General features: G+C 41.9%; 1 protein-coding gene across 10 annotated transcripts in view; it reads left to right on the forward strand.

The window, feature by feature from the left end:
- Positions 1 to 18,977, forward strand: part of ralgapa1 (Ral GTPase activating protein catalytic subunit alpha 1) — an 85,212-nt gene that overhangs the window by 31,896 nt on the left and 34,339 nt on the right. For all 10 annotated transcript variants that reach the window (XM_054730147.2, XM_070547088.1, XM_054730143.2 and 7 more), the window contains 13 exons: positions 727 to 795; positions 880 to 1,017; positions 1,129 to 1,312; positions 2,047 to 2,165; positions 2,291 to 2,410; positions 2,493 to 3,090; positions 3,272 to 3,387; positions 3,692 to 3,816; positions 5,922 to 5,993; positions 6,082 to 6,205; positions 6,346 to 6,501; positions 12,085 to 12,243; positions 14,087 to 14,214. In XM_054730147.2, coding sequence (XP_054586122.2) covers positions 727 to 795; positions 880 to 1,017; positions 1,129 to 1,312; positions 2,047 to 2,165; positions 2,291 to 2,410; positions 2,493 to 3,090; positions 3,272 to 3,387; positions 3,692 to 3,816; positions 5,922 to 5,993; positions 6,082 to 6,205; positions 6,346 to 6,501; positions 12,085 to 12,243; positions 14,087 to 14,214 — 2,108 coding nt within the window. The remainder of the gene's footprint in view (positions 1 to 726; positions 796 to 879; positions 1,018 to 1,128; positions 1,313 to 2,046; positions 2,166 to 2,290; positions 2,411 to 2,492; positions 3,091 to 3,271; positions 3,388 to 3,691; positions 3,817 to 5,921; positions 5,994 to 6,081; positions 6,206 to 6,345; positions 6,502 to 12,084; positions 12,244 to 14,086; positions 14,215 to 18,977) is intronic.

An 18,977-nucleotide genomic window follows, 5' to 3' on the forward strand; every position in this document is an offset into this window, starting at 1 on the left:
GTCCCTCGGCATTCTTCAAATATCCAAAAGATGCCCGTACTTCCCACTTTGTCTTCTTTGAGGGATAATAAACGTCCTGAGCGCTGCCGTCTCCTCCTTTGGCCATTATTTAAGCTTTAGCTTCATGAAAGTTTTGGTTGTAAACAACAAAGTGCGCATGTGCCGCCGGCAACTTCAGCAGATGATACGGTGGCTGGTAAGGGTCACCACGCCTACACCGCAGCCACGCTAATCCCACCGAGATAATTTTTTTTTAAAACAAGACGGTTATTATTATTGTCAACCATTTTTTAGGTTTACCGCTACACCGGTTACCGTGGCAACCCTAATTACTGTGTATGTTCATTCATTTGGCTTTGTTGGATTTAGTAGAATCAATATGCATTCTGGTTGTAAATGTGCCTAAATTGTACTAATTTGATGTAAAATGAAATCTAGAGTCATTGATAAGGAATCGTACAGATTCTGAAGACTAGTCTGCTGCTTTGAAACTCGTGTTTTTTGGGTTGGTTGACAGGAAAAACGGTCCCAACAAGAAAGCGTTTGGCTGAAACAGAAACTACGTGAAACTCTAATGAAATCTAAACACGGTGGTGGGATTGACTAATCCGCTCATATTTACTTTATTTCCTTTGCTGCTGTTATTCTGTTTAAGTCGCCCTTCGTGTTTTTACTTTTGGCTGTTTTTCCATCTCCTATTTAATCATTTTGATGTATCGTCTTCAGATTTTGATCGCTACCATCACATACTTGCTGCCCACGACAGAGTCCTCTCCTCATGAACTGGATAAGAGGGTAAAAAATGCCTTTCATTTCTTATTTTACTAGGTGTGAATTGTGCATTGAGTAAGTAAGACGTGCTTTATTTGTTCGTTTCAGCTCGTGGTGTCCCTCCTGTTGTGTTTGTTGGACTGGGTGATGGCTCTGCCTCCTAAGACTCTTCTCCAGCCCATACAAACACGAAGCCCTCCAGAGAGAGAGCAGCCCACCAAAACCCTGCTCAGCTGCATATACAAGGTAAACGGGTCATCAGAACATGGCCAGTAAACGCAGAACCAGCTGGGTTCTTTAATCGGGTCCAGTGCAGGAAGATGCTTCATAAACAGCTCTGTTCTGTGGTGTATTTAGGTACTCCATGGTTGTGTGTATGGAGCACAGTCCTTCAGCAGTGCCAAGTATTTCCCCATGCAGCTGTCGGACCTGTCCAGTCCGGACTACGACCCCTTCCTGCCTTTGGAGAGTCTCCGAGAACCAGAACCTCTGCACAGTCCGGACTCAGAGCGCTCCAACAAGCTGCAGCCTGTGACTGAAGGTGATCTATCCGTACACATGCACACACACAGTTCAGCCACGTCTACAAAATCTTTGTACTAGAAGGTGTGTGTGTCTTTCTGGATCCTTGTGAGTCTTTATGGCCCCCCACCGAGGTCCAAAAGAACTCACAGAGCCGTCTAATGACTCAGTCAGCCTGACAGACCATGCTCCTCTCCTCTCTTCTCCTCTTTTCTCTTTTCCTCCCCTCCCCTCCCCTGACTACTATAATCCTCATTTAACTTTGTATTTTCTTTGATTCTCCTCCTCCTCCTGAGCGCTCCTGGTGTTTAGGGAGTCACTGAGAATGTCTGGTCAATACATATCTGCACTCGGCGCCCGGCCTGTCGATAAGGAGTTGTTCGGAAGTGTGTGTGTTTCGCTGTGTGTGTGTAATGTTGTTGATTAACCAGGATCGTCTGGCAGCACAATATGTGATGGCATTGGCTTCTTCTCAGCAGGATGTTCAAACCCTAAATGTTTTTCTGCTTCTTTCTTCTAACTTGGAGCCTTTTTTAAACCTCTCAGCCCAACGTTTCAGTTTGATTTTGGTCTTCCTCAAAGGAAATGTATGGATTAATATGTATGAAAAGTCTTTTTAAGTTGAAAAGATAACTTTGAAAAATCACTGAATATTAAAGTTCATTATTGTTTTCTTATCCCGCCTTTCTCATTCTGGAATATTATTCATTTTAATTTCATTTTGATTTCTTTTTCCCTTTTTTTTTAATGCAGTTCGCAGCCGCATTCAGCAGGGCCTGGTTTCCATAGCAGCTAGAACGGTTATTACCCACCTGGTCAATCATCTGGGACACTATCCCATGTCTGGAGGTCCTGCGACACTGTCCAGCCAGGTGCGGTACCTGGTGGTAGAAATAACAACTCTAAAACACTGACTTCCTGTTTGATTTTCACACTAAAAGATTTTTTTATGCTTTGTTTTGTTTTTATTTTGCTGACTTGGCACTCGTTTTTGCAGGTTTGTGAAAACCAAGACAACCCGTTCTGTGAGAGCGCCGACCTCGGTCCAGAACTTTTTAATTCACCCAACCTGCAATTTCTGGTTCTGAACGGGACCACGCTGCTATCAGTTCTTCAGGTAAATTCAAACCGAACCGGGTTTTCTCCATAAACTCTTTAATTCTTTGGTGAACCGAGTTCCTGCTTTTCCTGTTTTCCAGATTCGATCCGAATCCGGTGTACCAGGGGGTGGAATGGCAGCGGGTTTGTCCTCCGCTCCTGCTTGTGTTCGTGTCATCATCCGAGACGTTGCCGGGAAGCACTCCTGGGACTCTGCCGTCCTCTACGGGCCTCCGCCATGCTCCCCTAACAGTCCAGCACACACACTGTTACCTCAGACAGAGTCTCCGCACGGCACAAATCTTCATTTACACACCCCACCGGGAGGTCCGCTGAAAAGGATGGAACTGAAGGAGGAAGATGGCGAAGGAGATGGGGGGGAGGAGAGGGGGATGGAGGGTGACGGAAAAGACTCTCAGCTAGTAGGGGAGGTGCAAGGAGAGGAAAGGAACCTTAATGATGAAGAGAAGGAAGAGCAAGGAGATGATGGGGAAGAAGAGAGGGGCCAGGAGGAGGAGAGCATTGACCATCAACTAGATGGGGAGTCGGGCTCGGAGCAGCTGCTAGCTCCTCCGCTGGCTAAGCGTGTGTGTCGGGAGGCGGTGCCAGCATGGGATTCGCTCAGAGAGGGAGATGATACTCTGGATGAGATGCTGCAGTACCTGGGATACTCCAGTCCCGAGTGCCTGCAGAGAGCAGGTACGTGTTTTCATAACGATTATTCACTCAACCCACGAGTTAAAGTTTACCCAGGAATTAAAGATTTATCCGGTCAGATCCAACAACATGTAAAAACAGGACGCTTTACTGTCCTGAAGTTCTAAAACCACGTGAGCAAAAAGCTGAAAAACTCATTCTGACTCCTCATTGGTCCTCGTAGGAATGCCTCTCAACATCCCGGCTCCTCCTCCCGTCTGCGTCTCAGAGAAGCAGGAGAACGACGTGATCAACGCCATCCTGAAGCAAAGCGCTGCCGAGCGAGAGTTCGTCCTTCATGTGGGTTTTCCCACACACACTGATAAATTTCCCTCGGGGATTAATAACGTATCTTTGAAATAAAAGGCTGAGCATTAACGTTAGCTAGCCTTATAGAAACACGTTGGTGCCAGTATGGGTTAATAGAGTAAAAAAGAGGTTTTTCTTTTAACATAACCTGACATTTGCAGCATTTTTTTGACCTTTTTAATCTGATTCAAACATATTTTATTCCACTACAGTTAAATGTTTAAAGGATCTGGGTCCTGGCTTTATTCTGTCTGTGTTTGTTGGTGCATTAAACTGAAGTTAACTAATGTTTCAGAGAGGTGAGGAGTTGAACATGAGGGCGGTGCAGCAGACCGAACCAGAGACTGAAACGCCACAGTCGGCTTTCTACTACTGCAGGCTGCTGATCAACATCCTGGGACTCAACTCCTGGGAGAAAAGGTGACTTACAGCTAATGTAGGCAGTGCTAAGCATTTATTTTATTTAAATATTCTCTATTTGGGTTGTTTTGTGTGTTTTTGCTCGTATTTGTGCCATAGGATGCTTCGCAATACTCTTCTGTGAAACTTATTTGAATCCACATTGTGAGTTTGGTCCTCCACTGCAGTTTTACATTTGTTCATCTCTCACTTGTATGGCAAAACGAGAAGCTTTTTTGACCCGAGTTTGTATAAAATGTCTGTATTTTTGTTTTTTGAGACTCGTGGGGGATGTCTTCCGTCTTCTCTGGAACAAACCAAATGTTTGCTTAATGCAAATAGAAAAACAAGCATATTTAGCTCATTAGACTCAACGTTTTTTCCCCTTTCACGTCGTGCAGCATTTCATCTTCTGAATGACTCCGGGCTGAAACACACAATGTCGAGGTATCGCTTCAAATGTGCCTGGCCAGCTAATGGACACTCATCTCTCTTTACTTTATCCAGAGAATTACACTTTCTGCATTCAGCCCACACAATAGACTTCTTAACACACCGTGTGTGTGTGTGTGTGTGTGTGTGTGCGTGTGTGTGTGTGTGTGATAATGAGTTTAGAGCTCTATTGATCAAACTCAACCCATTTGGAGTTTGAATAAAAAGCTAGAGTTGAGGAAGAGGATGATTGAGAAGACGGCAGCAAATTGGAAAACAAGATGAATCAGACACATGTAGATGTGGAGTCAGAATAATGATCAAAATAATATAAAAAAATGAAGGGAAAGGTGGAGGAAAATGGAAATGAAAGCTCCAGAAAGTTGGGTGTAAGAGAACAGGTAGACTGGAATGAAAGAAGAGATTGCCTAATCATCTGTTATTGTCCCCTTATGTCTCTCCAGGTATTCATATGGGACATTACAGGCACTAAGATACTGACAGTCAGCCATGTGTGTGCATGCGAATCCCTCTTTTATGCTTTTCCCCATAATCCAGGGTGTAAATGGAGTCTTTGAGAGCAGAGAATGAGGCCATTACCAAGTATGAGTTTAATAAAGAGCAAATTGCTCTCTCTCCCTCTTTATCTCTGGCGCTCTCTTCCCTTTTCCCTTTTCTCTAAGAGTGAAAAGAACGATGCGTCATTATCAGTTCGCTCTGAGCTGCGCTGCTCGAGTTTTGGTTTTACATCAGCAGCACGGAGGGCGATGGACGCTCGTTGGCACATTTTCAACGACCTCTGGACAAGTTTTTCTGCATGAAAAGCTTTTGTTTTCATTAACAAACACGCGTCCCCTCGCTTTTCAGCAAAAACACAACCTGCGGACGGTACGATCAGACAGACCTGTTGCTGCTTTCAGTCATGCTTCAAGTATTTTTTTCTAACGTATTAATCAAATACTGCTGTTATAGATTAAATAGTCCAGAAACTGATTTTTTTTATATTCACCACAATATTAAATATAAAAAGTATTTTTTATTAGCTTATAGTTTTGCAGGAAGTGACCAAAATGTGGAAAATTATCAACATACACATATATAATTATATATATATATATATATATATATATATATATATATATATATATATATATATATATATATATATATATATATATATATATATATGTATATATATATAATTATTTATATATATATATATATATGTGTGTGTGTGTGTGTGTGTATATATATATATATATATATATATATATATATATATATATATATATATATCACACACACACACACATATATATATATATATATGTGTAAATATATATATATATATATATATATATATATACTGCAAAACTTGCAGAACAACAGTGGAAAAATGAAAAAGTAGGTTGAAATACAAGGAAAAAAATTAATTTAAATGTAAGAAAATTGAGCAAAATAATATTTGTTTTCTGAGGATGAATGAGTCTAAATATAATAAGAAATAAAATGTTTATTCTTTTTTTATTTTATTTTTTTATGGATGATTTCAATAAATGCGGACAACCTTTCTTTAAACGAGACGAGTTTACAGAAATTGTGGCTCCAGGATTGCCTCTCGTCCAGCTGAAACCTTCCAAATGTTTAATAAAATGCAAATAAAGAAAGATATTTTAAATTAATCTGCTTTACAGGAGCAACTTTCACTTGTTAAGGAAGAACGAGAAGCTGCTGCGAGAGCTGAAGAACCTGGACTCGCGGCAGTGGTGAGCCACACTCGTGGTTCTGTTTCAGCACAGCATGTCTCGGCGGCTCCACCTGGGTCATTTATTATATTTCATCTTTGTCTTCCAGCCGCGAGACTCATAAAATAGCAGTATTTTACGTGGCTGAAGGTCAAGAGGATAAACACTCCATATTAACAAACACTGCAGGCAGCCAGGCGTACGAAGACTTTGTCTCAGGTCTCGGCTGGGAGGTAAAAAAAAACAAATCAACTTGCATATTTTATACTTTATTTCAATTAAATGTCAGTTTTTTTATTCAAGTGAAAAAAGTTAATTCTGGACTTTGTTGGGACTTGAATCGTTTATAAAAGATGCCTTATGTGTGTTCTAGGTGGACCTGACCACGCACTGTGGCTTCATGGGAGGCCTTCAGAGAAATCGCAGCACCGGCCAGACCACACCTTACTTTGCCACCTCCACCACCGAAGTCATCTACCACGTCTCCACGCGCATGCCTCACGACCAGGACCAAAACCTGACGAAGAAGGTAACACACAAAGGACCTCTTACTGAACAAAACCACAATGGGTTCTTCTTCTTGGCTTTGTTTTTTTGTCTAAACTAGTAGAAAATTGTCTAATTTCATGTTTACAGATGAAAAGTTCACATAAACATTTTTCATAATAAAAAACAGACCGACTCCTGCATTAAGTCTTTGTGATAACTACCGTACTTTCCGGAGTATAAGTCGCTCCAGAGTGTAAGTCGCACCAGCCATAAAATGTATAATGAAGAAGAGAAAGATCATATAAGTCGCATTTTGGGGGGAAATTTTATTATTTTTCTTACGAAATCTGAGACCATTTCACATTGCCAGACAAGTACCGGTAACAGTAACAGAATAAACAATCAGGGCGCAGCAGCGCACCACATTCTCCAACAGAGGATGGTGGTGTTTCACACCCTCCCAGCGGGCGGGGAGAGCCCCGCCACAGGCTGCAGCAGGTGATGGCGGCGTTTGAAACTCTCCCAGCGGGGCGTTGGAGCTCATTCCTGGTCCGGAGCCGGCCCGCAGCAGCTTGGTATACATAATTTGGTATATAAGTCGCAGGACCAGCCAGACTATGAAAAAAAGTGACTTATAGTCCAGAAAATACGGTAATAATAAACACTATTCATTTTTATAACATCCTTTATTCAAGATTTTCTCATTAAAACAACAGAAAACCGTTGCTGAAATGCTCTAAATCACTCCTATGGCCACAAATGGCCTGCGAGCCACAGTTTGGATGCCCCCGGTCAGTTTGAATGAAGGAACATTAATGTGTCATTATAATTGTTTCATCCTTACCGTGTCTTTGATTCGCTCATTCATGTTTCTCCTGGTGCTTCTCCACTCCTAGAGGAAATCGTGTGGGTGGGTGTGCGCGCGTGTGTGCGTGTGCGTGTGTGCTGGGAGGTTTGAGTGTCTAGACCGGCAGGTTTTATTGTATGTGTCTATATTCAGGTTTGTGTGTAATCACACCTGTCAGCCCCCAGGCACTGGGTGCTCTGCACATGGCCATAATGTCCTTTTAATCAGATCATACTTCCTGCTTCTCGGCCTATCACATGGCTTCGGGCTCCTGATTGGATTACCAGCGTCTGGCCCGACACCATCCGTCTCGCTGATCAGCTGATGGCCCCATCAAACATGCATAGTCACATACACACGTGGAGACTTTAAACCTGTTTAACAGACATTCACGAAAGATTTTATTAACATCAGTCTGCGCAAATAACCTCACAAATATAAATTTGTGTTAATGCTGGAGGAAAAATGACCCACACAGGCTCTGAAACGCACACAGGGGCAGTTTGACAGATGTAAGGTTATAGTGGCGCACAAGCACACGCACATTCTGGCAGACATTTATCTTGTGTCCTCCAGCAACGCTCAAAAACAAACACAATCAGTTCAGTCCTTGTTCAGGTTTCCTTCCATGCACTTTGGTGTTGTCAAAACACTTCGGTTCAAAGCACGGTTAAAAGGATCAGCGCTGCGTCAAAGGTGAGATTTGGTCATTTCCAGTGAGGAAATCTTTTCCACAAACTGATAGGATGTTAAAAGACAGTAAAACATGTCACACTAAGATAAATAATTCAAGAACAAAAGAACTGAGAACATCCAAAGCCCTGTGGGTCTCATCTGGATCAAGTTGAGGTCAGAGGTCAAGGTTCCTCAAAGATGCGTTTCGCATTTACCAAAAAAACATCCAGATGATCCCAGAGACTTCTGGGTAAATATTCTGTGGACTGATGAGACAAAAGCAGAAGCTTCTAGAAGGGTGAGCATCCTGATCCATCTGGAGTCAGACAAACACTAAAACAACAGTCAAACGTGGTGGTGGTGGTAGTGTGATGGTTTGGGGGCTGCTCTGCTGCTTCAAGACCTGGAACAGCCTGCTGTAACTGATCAAACCATGAACGCTGCTCTCTAAAAGGACATACTGAAGGAGAACATCTGACCTTTGACCTTAAACAGGACATTCCTGCTGGAAAACCTTGTAAAGAATAGTGGGCTGAATCTCCCCCACATTGATGAGACTCGTTACCAGAAAAGTTAAAGAGGGACATCAGAAAATGTAGCTCCATCCCTCGTCAAGATTTGAAAAATGCAATGAAAGTGGGCGTTGCCAGGAGGGCACAGAGTGGCATGGCCAAGTGTGGGGAATTTCCATCCTGGGAGAGAGGGGGAGTGGGAGGAGACTGTACCGATAACGTGAAATTGTTCTGTCCCAGTCAATCACAAGTTTAAAATGCAGTAGCCGCTGTTCTGCCACAGGGGGCAGCACTAAGACGTTTTTAGATCTAGATTCTAGATTTAATCAAGTTTACACAAACATGTCAAAACATGTACCGGTACCGAAAGATTGCATTTGTAAAGACCCAATTAGACAGTTAATAAGCAAAAAAAAGTTATTTTGGGGTTTAGTTACTCCCGACTCGTTAGTTGTCTGGTGTGTGAAAAATTCTCTCCACGTTTGATCAATCCCCTGGGGGAGCGGCAAGCTGCAGACATGGCTGCGCTCGGGAACCATTTGGTGGTTTAAGCCTCCGGTCGAACCTCTTAATGCCAAGTGTCAAGCGGGGAGGCATTGGGTCCCAAGTCTTTGGGATGACCCGACCGTAGATTGGAACAAGCCAACACTAGATCACTGAGCTGTTGATCAAAACACTTTTACAGGAAAACATGGCTGCTTGGAAGATAAATAAAAAAATAAATAAATCTGGGATGGCTTAAAGTCTCTTTCCGGAGTATTTCCCTTATCTGATGGCACCATCTAGTGGCTGACAAGCACATCACACAAATAGTTTCTCCTGGTTTTTAAGATGGCGACTTCACTTTTCTTGTTTATAAATGTGCTTCTGTAGCGACAAACAGCTAAAACACGTTGTTTTACGAGTATTATTCTCATGTCTTGTTGTGTTCTCATATATTTATATTTTAGAGACTTACTTGTCCGTGAAAAGTTCATCAACTCTTCATCAGCTGAGGTATTGTGGGCACAGTGGCACAGGAGTTAAGCGCTCGCCCCATAATCGGAAGGTTGCAGGTTCAAGCCCCGCTCAGTTTGTCACTGTCGTTGTGTCCTTGGGCAAGACACTTAACCCCCCTTGCCTGCTGGTGGTGGTCGGAGGGACCGGTGGCGCCTGAGTACGGCAACCTCGCCTCTGTCAGTGCGCCCCAGGGCAGCTGTAGCTACATCAAAGCTCATCCCCACCAGCGTGTGAATGTGTATGAATGGGTGAATTGTGATTGTGTTGTAAAGATCGACATATAAATATTGGACAATTCATTTCCATAGGCTCCAATAACACATTTTTGAAGATAAATGGGAGGTGGCCACCACCGCCATTTTGACCGTGTCACAGGTTCCGTCAAGCCCAGACAATTCCACAAAAGGGAAGAGAGGTGGAGCTGAGGGTGGGGCTGTAAGGCTGGGATCAACTGACGACACCCGGTCGAACTAGCTACAAGCTAACCTGAAGCTAACCCAAAGCTAACACGGAGGTGGGAGCTAAGCTAACGGAGGTAGCAACCTAGCTACAACCAGAGTTAACTGTGCACAACACCAGAGCTTCTGAGTCAGAGATACGCCGGGCTGACCGCTGGGTAAAACCGGGTGGAACACAGAGGTCTCCCGAGAGCTCCACAAGCCGGCAGCCGTGCAGCAGACAAATGCCGCTGCAATCTGAGATGCGCAGAGCTGCCGCTGGGGAGAACCGGGTGGAAAGGTTTCCAACCCAGATCTCCACAAGCCGTCAGCCCGCGCAGCAGACAGAAGCCGCGATCAGACAGAGATGCGCCGAGCTGCGGGGAGGGGAGAACGGGTGGAAAACATCGGTCTCCCGAGAGCTGCACAAGCCGATAGTCGGAACCCAGCTCCACCAACATGTTATATTTCAACCCATTTTCTAAAATGCAGCATTATGTTAAATGCACTGGGTTTTACCCTTTTACATTTAAATTTCATGCTTAAGCAGTACATGTTAAAATCTAAGCTCAGCTCGGCAGTGACCTAAAATACATAAATATAATTTTACTTACCGAAAAAAATGAAGTGGAGACTCCTTGGACGCTCTGTTAGTGCAATTAATGCCACAGCAAGTCATTTTGTCCAACAATTGCACAAATAATATCCAAACAAGAATACACAAACACAGATACTCAAAATCCCGAAGCAGTTTCCAAGCCAGACCGAGGCTCTACTGAGGCCTTTCCACGGAGCTAGCTCTGTGGTCACGTGGGTCTGATGCTCATTAATTATACAGAATTTTAGGCTTTTAATACACTTAAAGAGAAGAGTGAGAAAAAAATTCACCCCCCTCAGAGTTGTCATGAGTGTAAACTAGATCATTTAAACCTAAAACATGTTCTGGTACCAGGCTGTAAACATGTTTATTTCTGCTGTGAAATTGGTATTTTTTAACATGGGAGTCAATGAGGATTTGCTCGTTTCTGACACCAGCCCCTAGTGGATGAGGGTGGAACTGCAATTTATTTCATTTCCGGGTTTGCTTCAATTTTTCACCCGCGTTGTGGGGGCTTGGTTGTAAAGCACCTTGGGGGGTTCCAGGACTCTAGAAGACGCTTTATCAAATACAGGCCATTAACCATTTATTCCTTAAATTTGAAGCATGTAAGCGGTAGTCTAACGCTATTGGTTAGTTCCAGTCGGCGCTCAGTTTTCTATTGCACGGAGCTCTACAGGGCAGGGGGGCGTGCTTAGCAAAAAAAAGACGTATTGCTTACATTATATCACAGTACATGATAACATAATCACTTTTACATCATTTCTGAAAGGGGAAAACTCTGGAAAGGTACTTTAAAGTGATTTTATGGAAATTTGTGATTTTTTATAAAGGAAACATCTTAATGTTCCTCATAGGACCAAAAACAAGACTGGCATTAATCTGCAGGTGTGTGTGTGTGTGTGTGTGTGTGTGTGTGTGTGTGTGTGTGTGTGTGTGTGTGTGTGTGTGTGTGTGTGTGTGTGTGTGTGTGTGTGTGTGTGTGTGTGTGTGTGTGTGTGTGTGTGTGTGTGTGTGTGTTGGCAGACCTCAAGGTTAATGACTGAGCTGTCACCAGCTTTGACTGGAACCTGCTGAGTGTATTGTGAACCCTACACACACACACACACACACACACACACACACACACACACACACACACACACACACACACACACACACACACACACACACACACACACACACACACACACACACACACACACACACACACACACACACACACACACACACACACACACACACAGTATCATTCATGATCCCATCCATCTCCCAGCCTGTGCTCCATCTTTTCAGGGCTTCACTCTGTCTTGTCGTTGCTTCTCCATCTTCTCACACTCACTCCATCACACTCAGGGCCACACACACACACACACCAAATCAAAAAGCCTTGAGCTATGATGGATTCAACCTACCCAGCTCTTTGTTTCTGGCCTGTTTTGTTTATGAAACAAATAAAACCTGATATTGAATGTATTTTTCTGTTTCATTCTTTTATTAATTCTCCATCTCTCTGCTGCTTCCTCCCATTTGTCTTCCCCATCACACGTTCCAGCTCAGACACCTGGGGAACGACGAAGTCCACATCATTTGGTCAGAACATTCCAGAGACTACCGGCGAGGGATTATCCCCACTGAATTTGGAGACGTGTTGATCATCATCTACCCCATGAAGAACCACATGTATTCCATCCAAATACTCAAAAAGCCAGAGGTAAAAACATCTGAGCAATCAAACCACCATTTACCAATATTCTGTCAAATGATTCATGTCAGTGTTTCCTCTGGATCATGCTGACACAGCAGGTTATTTGAATCCGGGATAATAATTAATCTCCCACGGCTCTAATCAGTCAGAAGTAGACACGGCACCTTTAGTTGAGTGTTATTGTTGTGTAATGATTCTGTGGAAGTTAGTACTGGAGCATTTAACCAGTACCAGGACATTCTGGACCTCAAATTCCTCAAATACCTTTAGCCAGTATAGCCTAGAAATCTTGAGAAGCTGTTGCAGTATCCGAAGATTTAGCTCTGCAGGTTGGTGTAGCCACGCCCCATTGTAGTGTCTGCAGGTCTACCATGTTTGTTCCAGCCAATCCCAGCACTCCGTGTTGTAGAGGGACGCTGGATGGTCTTAGCACCAGAGCTGGGACACAAAAAAGACTACAAAGATGGCATCGGCTCAGGAATGTCGCTCGTTTGAAATGTCTTCGGCAATGTTAAACAACTTTAGACGATTTAGACTTGGGCTTTTCTTGAGACATGAGCAGATTTAGCTACATGGTCGTCTTTGATGGAGTATTTTGGACTGCCACGTTGACTGATTTCTGTAGCGATAAATACATCATGTTGTTCGTTGCTCTGATTGGTCCTAGCGATGTCCAGTTGCATGCAGAGATCGTTAAAGACTACCGTAGATTCAGACCCTCGACCGATCTCTGTTTATTGGTCGTGACCAGACTGTATATTTACATTTATAGGATGGCTTGCCAGGCTTGTCTAGTATCTCACTTGGTTGGGACTGCTGGCCTCAAACTGAGAATGGCTCGTAATGTTCTTGAGGAATCACCACTAAACCAAAATGCACCAATCATTGAGCTCTATGGGATTTGGTCTTGGTTACTCCTCATTTCATTTCCACTACAGCTCATAAATGATGAAAAGATCCAAGTTAAACAGTAGAAATGTGTGAAAAATTTAATCAAATTCCACATCAGACATTGATTCATGTCGTCTGACATGTTGAGCTGCAGCGGTCCAGATCAGATCGTCACCTTTCTTCTTCCAGCTCTGAGACGTGTGCAGATCTGGTTTATAATTAAATAAACCGAGAGCTCAACCGTCAGGAGGAGCAGTTCTGATTGATAAATAAATAATTTGGTTTCATTATCAAGAAGATCTTTTGTTGAATGGATTGTTAGTTTATTAGAAGTGTTTTCCATATGTGAGTTTGTGTTTCCTACCAGACGACAGAGAAATGCATCCATATTTACCAACAATCCTGGAGAGCGTCTTGCCTGGAGTCGTCTCGATCTGGTTAATGTATCCGTCTAAAACACACAGACATTAATACCACAGCACTGATGGCATAACTCTATTTCAAACAAGACCTAACACAATAAAAAGCTGCTTTTTTTTCTCTGTGACATAGATACCACAGCACTAATGAGCTAATCATATTCTCTTTCATTCATTCTGCAAGGAAAAATATTGAATTATCATGAATCTAAGAACAAGTTAGATAAGATGTGGCTTCTGTTGTTGCCCTGAAAGCTCATGTATTCAGCCGTAGAGGGCATGGCTACGAGACCTGGTCTGCTAGCAAACCCAATAAAAGCTGGACATTATTGTCTTTGGTGGATTCCACAAGCAAAGTATTGAATTAAGTCACAAAGCCATTGGCTGAATCGAATACTGTATCATTAAAAAAATCTGTCGTATCAGTCATTATTTGACTGGTAGCTTCCAGAAAGTATTCTGTTTCATGAAATTCTGTCTTTGTAATATTTCAGTTCTTTTTTCTTTCCGTCTTTATTCTGATTTATTTGTTTTTGTAGGTGCTGTTCTTCGGTCCGTTGTTTGATGGCGCCGTCGTGGACATGAAGATCCTGCCCACGATGGTCCGAGCCACAGCCATCAATGCGAGTCGAGCTCTCAAATCCCTCATTCCTCTCTATCAAAACTTGTATCCTTTTGAAATCATCAGTAATCAGAAAATCAGAGATCAGGACCCAAGTTCACAGGTAGGCTAATCTGTTCTTTCATGCAGCTTTTGGGATTAAAATGAACAACTTTTGCATCATTTGCTCAATATTGACAGAAAGCTTTGGGGGCGGTAATATGAGTGCCGTTTGTGTTAAAGTGGGCTGCGGATGGGCAGGTAATAAAAAACTGTCCATGCAACTGCAATTATTAGGCTTACAATAAAAAGTAGGGATGCACGATATACCTGCATCAATATCGGTACATGCCGATCTTAGTCGTTTTTAAACATATCGGTATCGGTCCGATAAGTAAAACTGGGCCAATATTAAAAATTTTTCCATCTTGTTTACATTTGTTTATCTGTTTAAGAGAGTAATGGGGTGCGATGTGTATTTGTTTAGTCATGTGACAGTGATTGTAATCATCAGTAACGTAAATGTGTGTGGTGTGTGTACATAATAACATGAATTCAGTGTTAATAATTTTCATTCTATACTAAATCTGCTGATTTCAGAAGACTTAATGTCGGTATATTGGTATTGGCATGTATCAGTTAACAGTGGTATTAAAATAGGATATTGGAATCTGCCAAAAAATGTCTTATCAGTGCATGGGTGTTTCTCAATGTCAAGGCGCCTTGCTTGCAAGGACGCTGTCCTTCCTTGGTCAAAGAAAACGGTTAAATGGAACAGACTTGTATCACGTGACCGCGGCTTCCACGGCGGTCATGTGACACAGGAGATAACGTTATATTTTATACGTATTAGTTTCAATATAAATATGTAACAAGACTTTTACTTTTTAAATTGTGTATATGTTTATTAAATAAAAAATATAAGTGAGTTACTACCTGTTAGCCACCGAAGCTGCAACTACTAACCAACCATAGATAACTTCTTTGGATCTAAAAAAACATTTTAAATTAGCTGACTTACTTTTAAACTTGCAAATTGTTCCCGAAGTAGCTGCCGGCTTCTGATCTGCCATCTTTTTGAAAATACCGCAGTGCATTCTGGGTAATTTTTGACCAAGGCTAGGCTACAAGACACCTCCCATGTGTCCTTGCTCAGCTAGCTAAACGGCTAACCAACGGAGAACACACGCCTCGGTAGAACATGAACATTGGAACTGAGTGGAACACGTCTTGGCGGCTCTCGATGATGTATCGTCTAGGCAACCGGGGCGGGGCCAAGACATCAAGGTTAGGTTTCTTGGCATTGAGAAACACTGCCCCTCTAATAAAAAGAACATTTAATTTAGAGTAAACATTGACATGTTTTAACTTAATCAATCTTTAATAATTAACTTTATTGTTGGGATTACCTTTATTTTTGGATATATTTATGCTTTTAAATGATTGATTAGACTCAGTATTTTGTGTAGTTTAGCCTGTTTGATGAGGGGGGAGAGTTTCAAGACTGTGTTTGTGTTTTAAAGCTAGCTTGTTTTGCAGATTTGCCTTTGCAGCTTTAACCCTTTAGAACCCAAACCCTTTTAAATTAGAAAACAGATTAGAATAAATACATCAAAATGTAGACATTTTTAAATAAAATAAAGAAGTAGAATAATTTTCAATATATGTATGGCTAGAATGTTACTTGGGATTTTCAAACTTTAATATTTAACTCAAGAAGCAATTTTGCAGATGTTTGAAATGGGTTGTGACACCAGTGTCACCACAGGTCTTTAAGGGTTAAGTGTTTGATTTTACCACTGAGCACAAAATTAAGATTCAACAGATGGTTAAATTTAGTGTTTAAAAAGTGTTCATGTTCAGAAATGTTGTGCATCAGCTGTTGTTATTGGTGACATTTTAGCATGTAAATGATGTGGAAAACTTCTAGATATCAGAGGCACACTTCCACCATCGACAATAGGAAAACCCATCAGTCCATATCAGTCATTCATACTTTGCATGCTTCTTCTAACATTCTTATTTTAAGTAATTTTATATTAAAATGAGCACAAAGTTTACAACCAACAACAAAAACCATGAAATTGATGCAGACTTCTCATTTGAGACTGCCTGGTTTTTAAGAATCTTCAACAATTATTACAGCAAAATGTATATTTTTTTCCATGCATAAATTTTTTTCCCTCATACTTAAAGGTGCATTATGTAAAAATGAATTAAAAATGGTGTCCTGTGGTAAAATGTGGTTACTGCAACCAATTTAATCAACCCTGGAGCACTTTTGCCGGCCGTCGTCAAATTACAATTGTGGGCGCTGCAGTACACACACACACACACACACACACACGCTGGTGGTAAACAGTAGTTACGTCCCTCCTTTCTTTGTTTAGAAAGGAGAAAAACTGACACCCCAGCAGCCAGTTGGATACAGGGTATCCGCGGGTCCTTAAAAAGTCTTAAATTTTCTTTTCCAAATTTAAGGCCTTAAAAATCCTTAAAAATGACAAATAATCCTTAAATCCATTTTCCAGAGGTCTTAAATTACCAAAGACCCAATAAACAAGATTCTTTTATTTCTATAAAAAATTTGGGAATTTCTAGTTAGTGTTCAGCATTTTTTGTGTACGATATTGACGTAAGCGGAACCGTACACGTTCAGTTGGTTGTGAAAGGGGGCTATTTTTAGATGAGCACATTAGCTGGTTAAGCTAGTGGAAGCTTGCGCCACGGGGAAGTGCAAGTTTAATGTTAACTGAATGGTTAATCCCACGTTCGCGACGTGGTTAGCACTGGTTCCAGGCAATAGCTGGAAATTATAGCTTAAATTAAATTTTTAAAAATAGCTTAAATTTGGTCAAAGTGGCCTTAAAAAATGTCTTAAGTTTGGCTCCCATAAACCTGCAGATACCCTGTGGATATGAAACATGTTTCAGTATAACCTTCCTTCCAAAATGACTGAAACATTAGACACTTTTGGGATTTTCTCACTATAAAATTCTCACTATATTCTTACATACTGCATCTTTAAAGATGGCTTTTAGTTCAAGATTTAGATTTTAGTTTACCCTTCTCGTGTAAAGTTTGTGAATCACTTGAAATGCTAAGAGAAATAATAGAAAATATTTTGTTTATCATTGTTTAGAATGAAGAAGAATTTTCTTCTTGACTTTTCCTGTTATTAAATACTTAACGTTGAAATTCTGCTTCCATTTTTGCTAAATTAACTGATTGCTCTCGCTTTTTCTAACCGCTCATTTGAAATATATTCGGTATGTTTTGCTTTCTGTCTCTACGTTTGAGGTTAAACTTGTGCTGAGGTGGGTTTGTTGGTGATTGTTCAGCTTGAGGATTAAGAATCATAAATCGGCATCCAGTGGTGCTTGTCTGTCTAAGTGGTTTCATGATGGAGCTGTATTTAGTCTGAAGTGCTAAAGATCAAGTGTGCATTTTCTCCATGCACGTTTGAGGTCTGAGATCGGGGACGGTTTGTGTGTGTTGGTGCGTGCATTGAAGTGTGAAGGGAGAAAAGTGTGTATGCAGTTTGTCTGCTTGATCCAGTGTGATGGTAGTTTGGTTTAAAGAAGCTAAAAGTCGATACTTATTGATGGATCTTCTCTATAGCTCTGTTTCTAAATGAGAGGCTTTGCTCTGTAGTCTCACAGACAGACGTAGACTCTCGCGCACTGATTGTTACTCACAGTGCACAACTGCCTCACATGCCCAGTAGTGCAAATACATTTACAAAAGGTGATGCACATAAAAGGTTTAAACCTCAGCTGTGAGGTAGCTGATCCTTTTTAAGGCAAGTGGACCTTTGACCGCGTCTCTGCACCTGCACATCTTTCCAATTCTGCTTCTTCCATCCTTACGGTTAAGTTTGATGCAGTTCCCACCATCGCCATCTTGGCCACATCACACGTCTCATCGCACCTGGTAAATAGCCTGTATTTGTATAGCGCCTTCTGAGGGTTCTACGGTTGGCGGTCATTTTTAGCTAAACACCGAGGTTGAGCAACTCTCCTACCCTCTGCCCTCTAGGCTATAACACTTTTAACCTGAGGCTGAGGCTGAGGCCTTCAGTGAAGCAAGCAGGAGGGCAAGCTGTTAGCGCTAGCACTGATGGCTCATCTGCTACTTGTCAATCAAAAGGACACACCCCTAAGTATTCATAATGTTAAGCTTTAATAACATCTAAATTGATTTGTTTTAAACCCCACCCCCACCCCCGAGTATTGGCATTTTATACTTGCTCCTTTTTGGTGCCCGCCCCTAGTGGATGAGGGGGGAACTGCAATATTTGTTACTTCCACGTTGGCTTCTCTTTTGGCAGGTTGAGTTTGCCCTTTGGGCAGAAAGCATCAAACTCTGTATTTAACAAAGGGCTCAACAGGAAATCCCACACAGTCCCACTTCTGGTAAATTTCTAAACAGAAGAATGCAGATCTCCCTAACGACAGAACGGGCTCATTTGCTGCCCGCATCTTTGGAGGAGAGCATCAGTGTGTTTCTTAGCATGGAGGAGGCTTTCATCCTGACAGTGGAGAATTACAACATTAAGTAGGACACCAGTGTCTCCATCCATAGTTCCTACAGAGATATCAAACGTCTTGCAAAGTTGTCCTGTGATTGCTACGTGGATGGTAGCAACGAAACAGCGTTGCTGCTGTTACGCGCCACACATGCACCCGGTGTGAATTGGGGGTAAGACATTTAAATGTTGCGCAATATAAAAAGCAAAAAAAAAAAAAAAGCAATTACTAGTATTTATCTGACTTTGAATTAATGAAGATCAAGTGTAGAACATATGCATTTATTCTGAGTTCTTGTTT

Source organism: Nothobranchius furzeri, chromosome 18, assembly GCF_043380555.1.
Source record: "Nothobranchius furzeri strain GRZ-AD chromosome 18, NfurGRZ-RIMD1, whole genome shotgun sequence".
Lineage (NCBI taxonomy): Eukaryota > Metazoa > Chordata > Actinopteri > Cyprinodontiformes > Nothobranchiidae > Nothobranchius > Nothobranchius furzeri.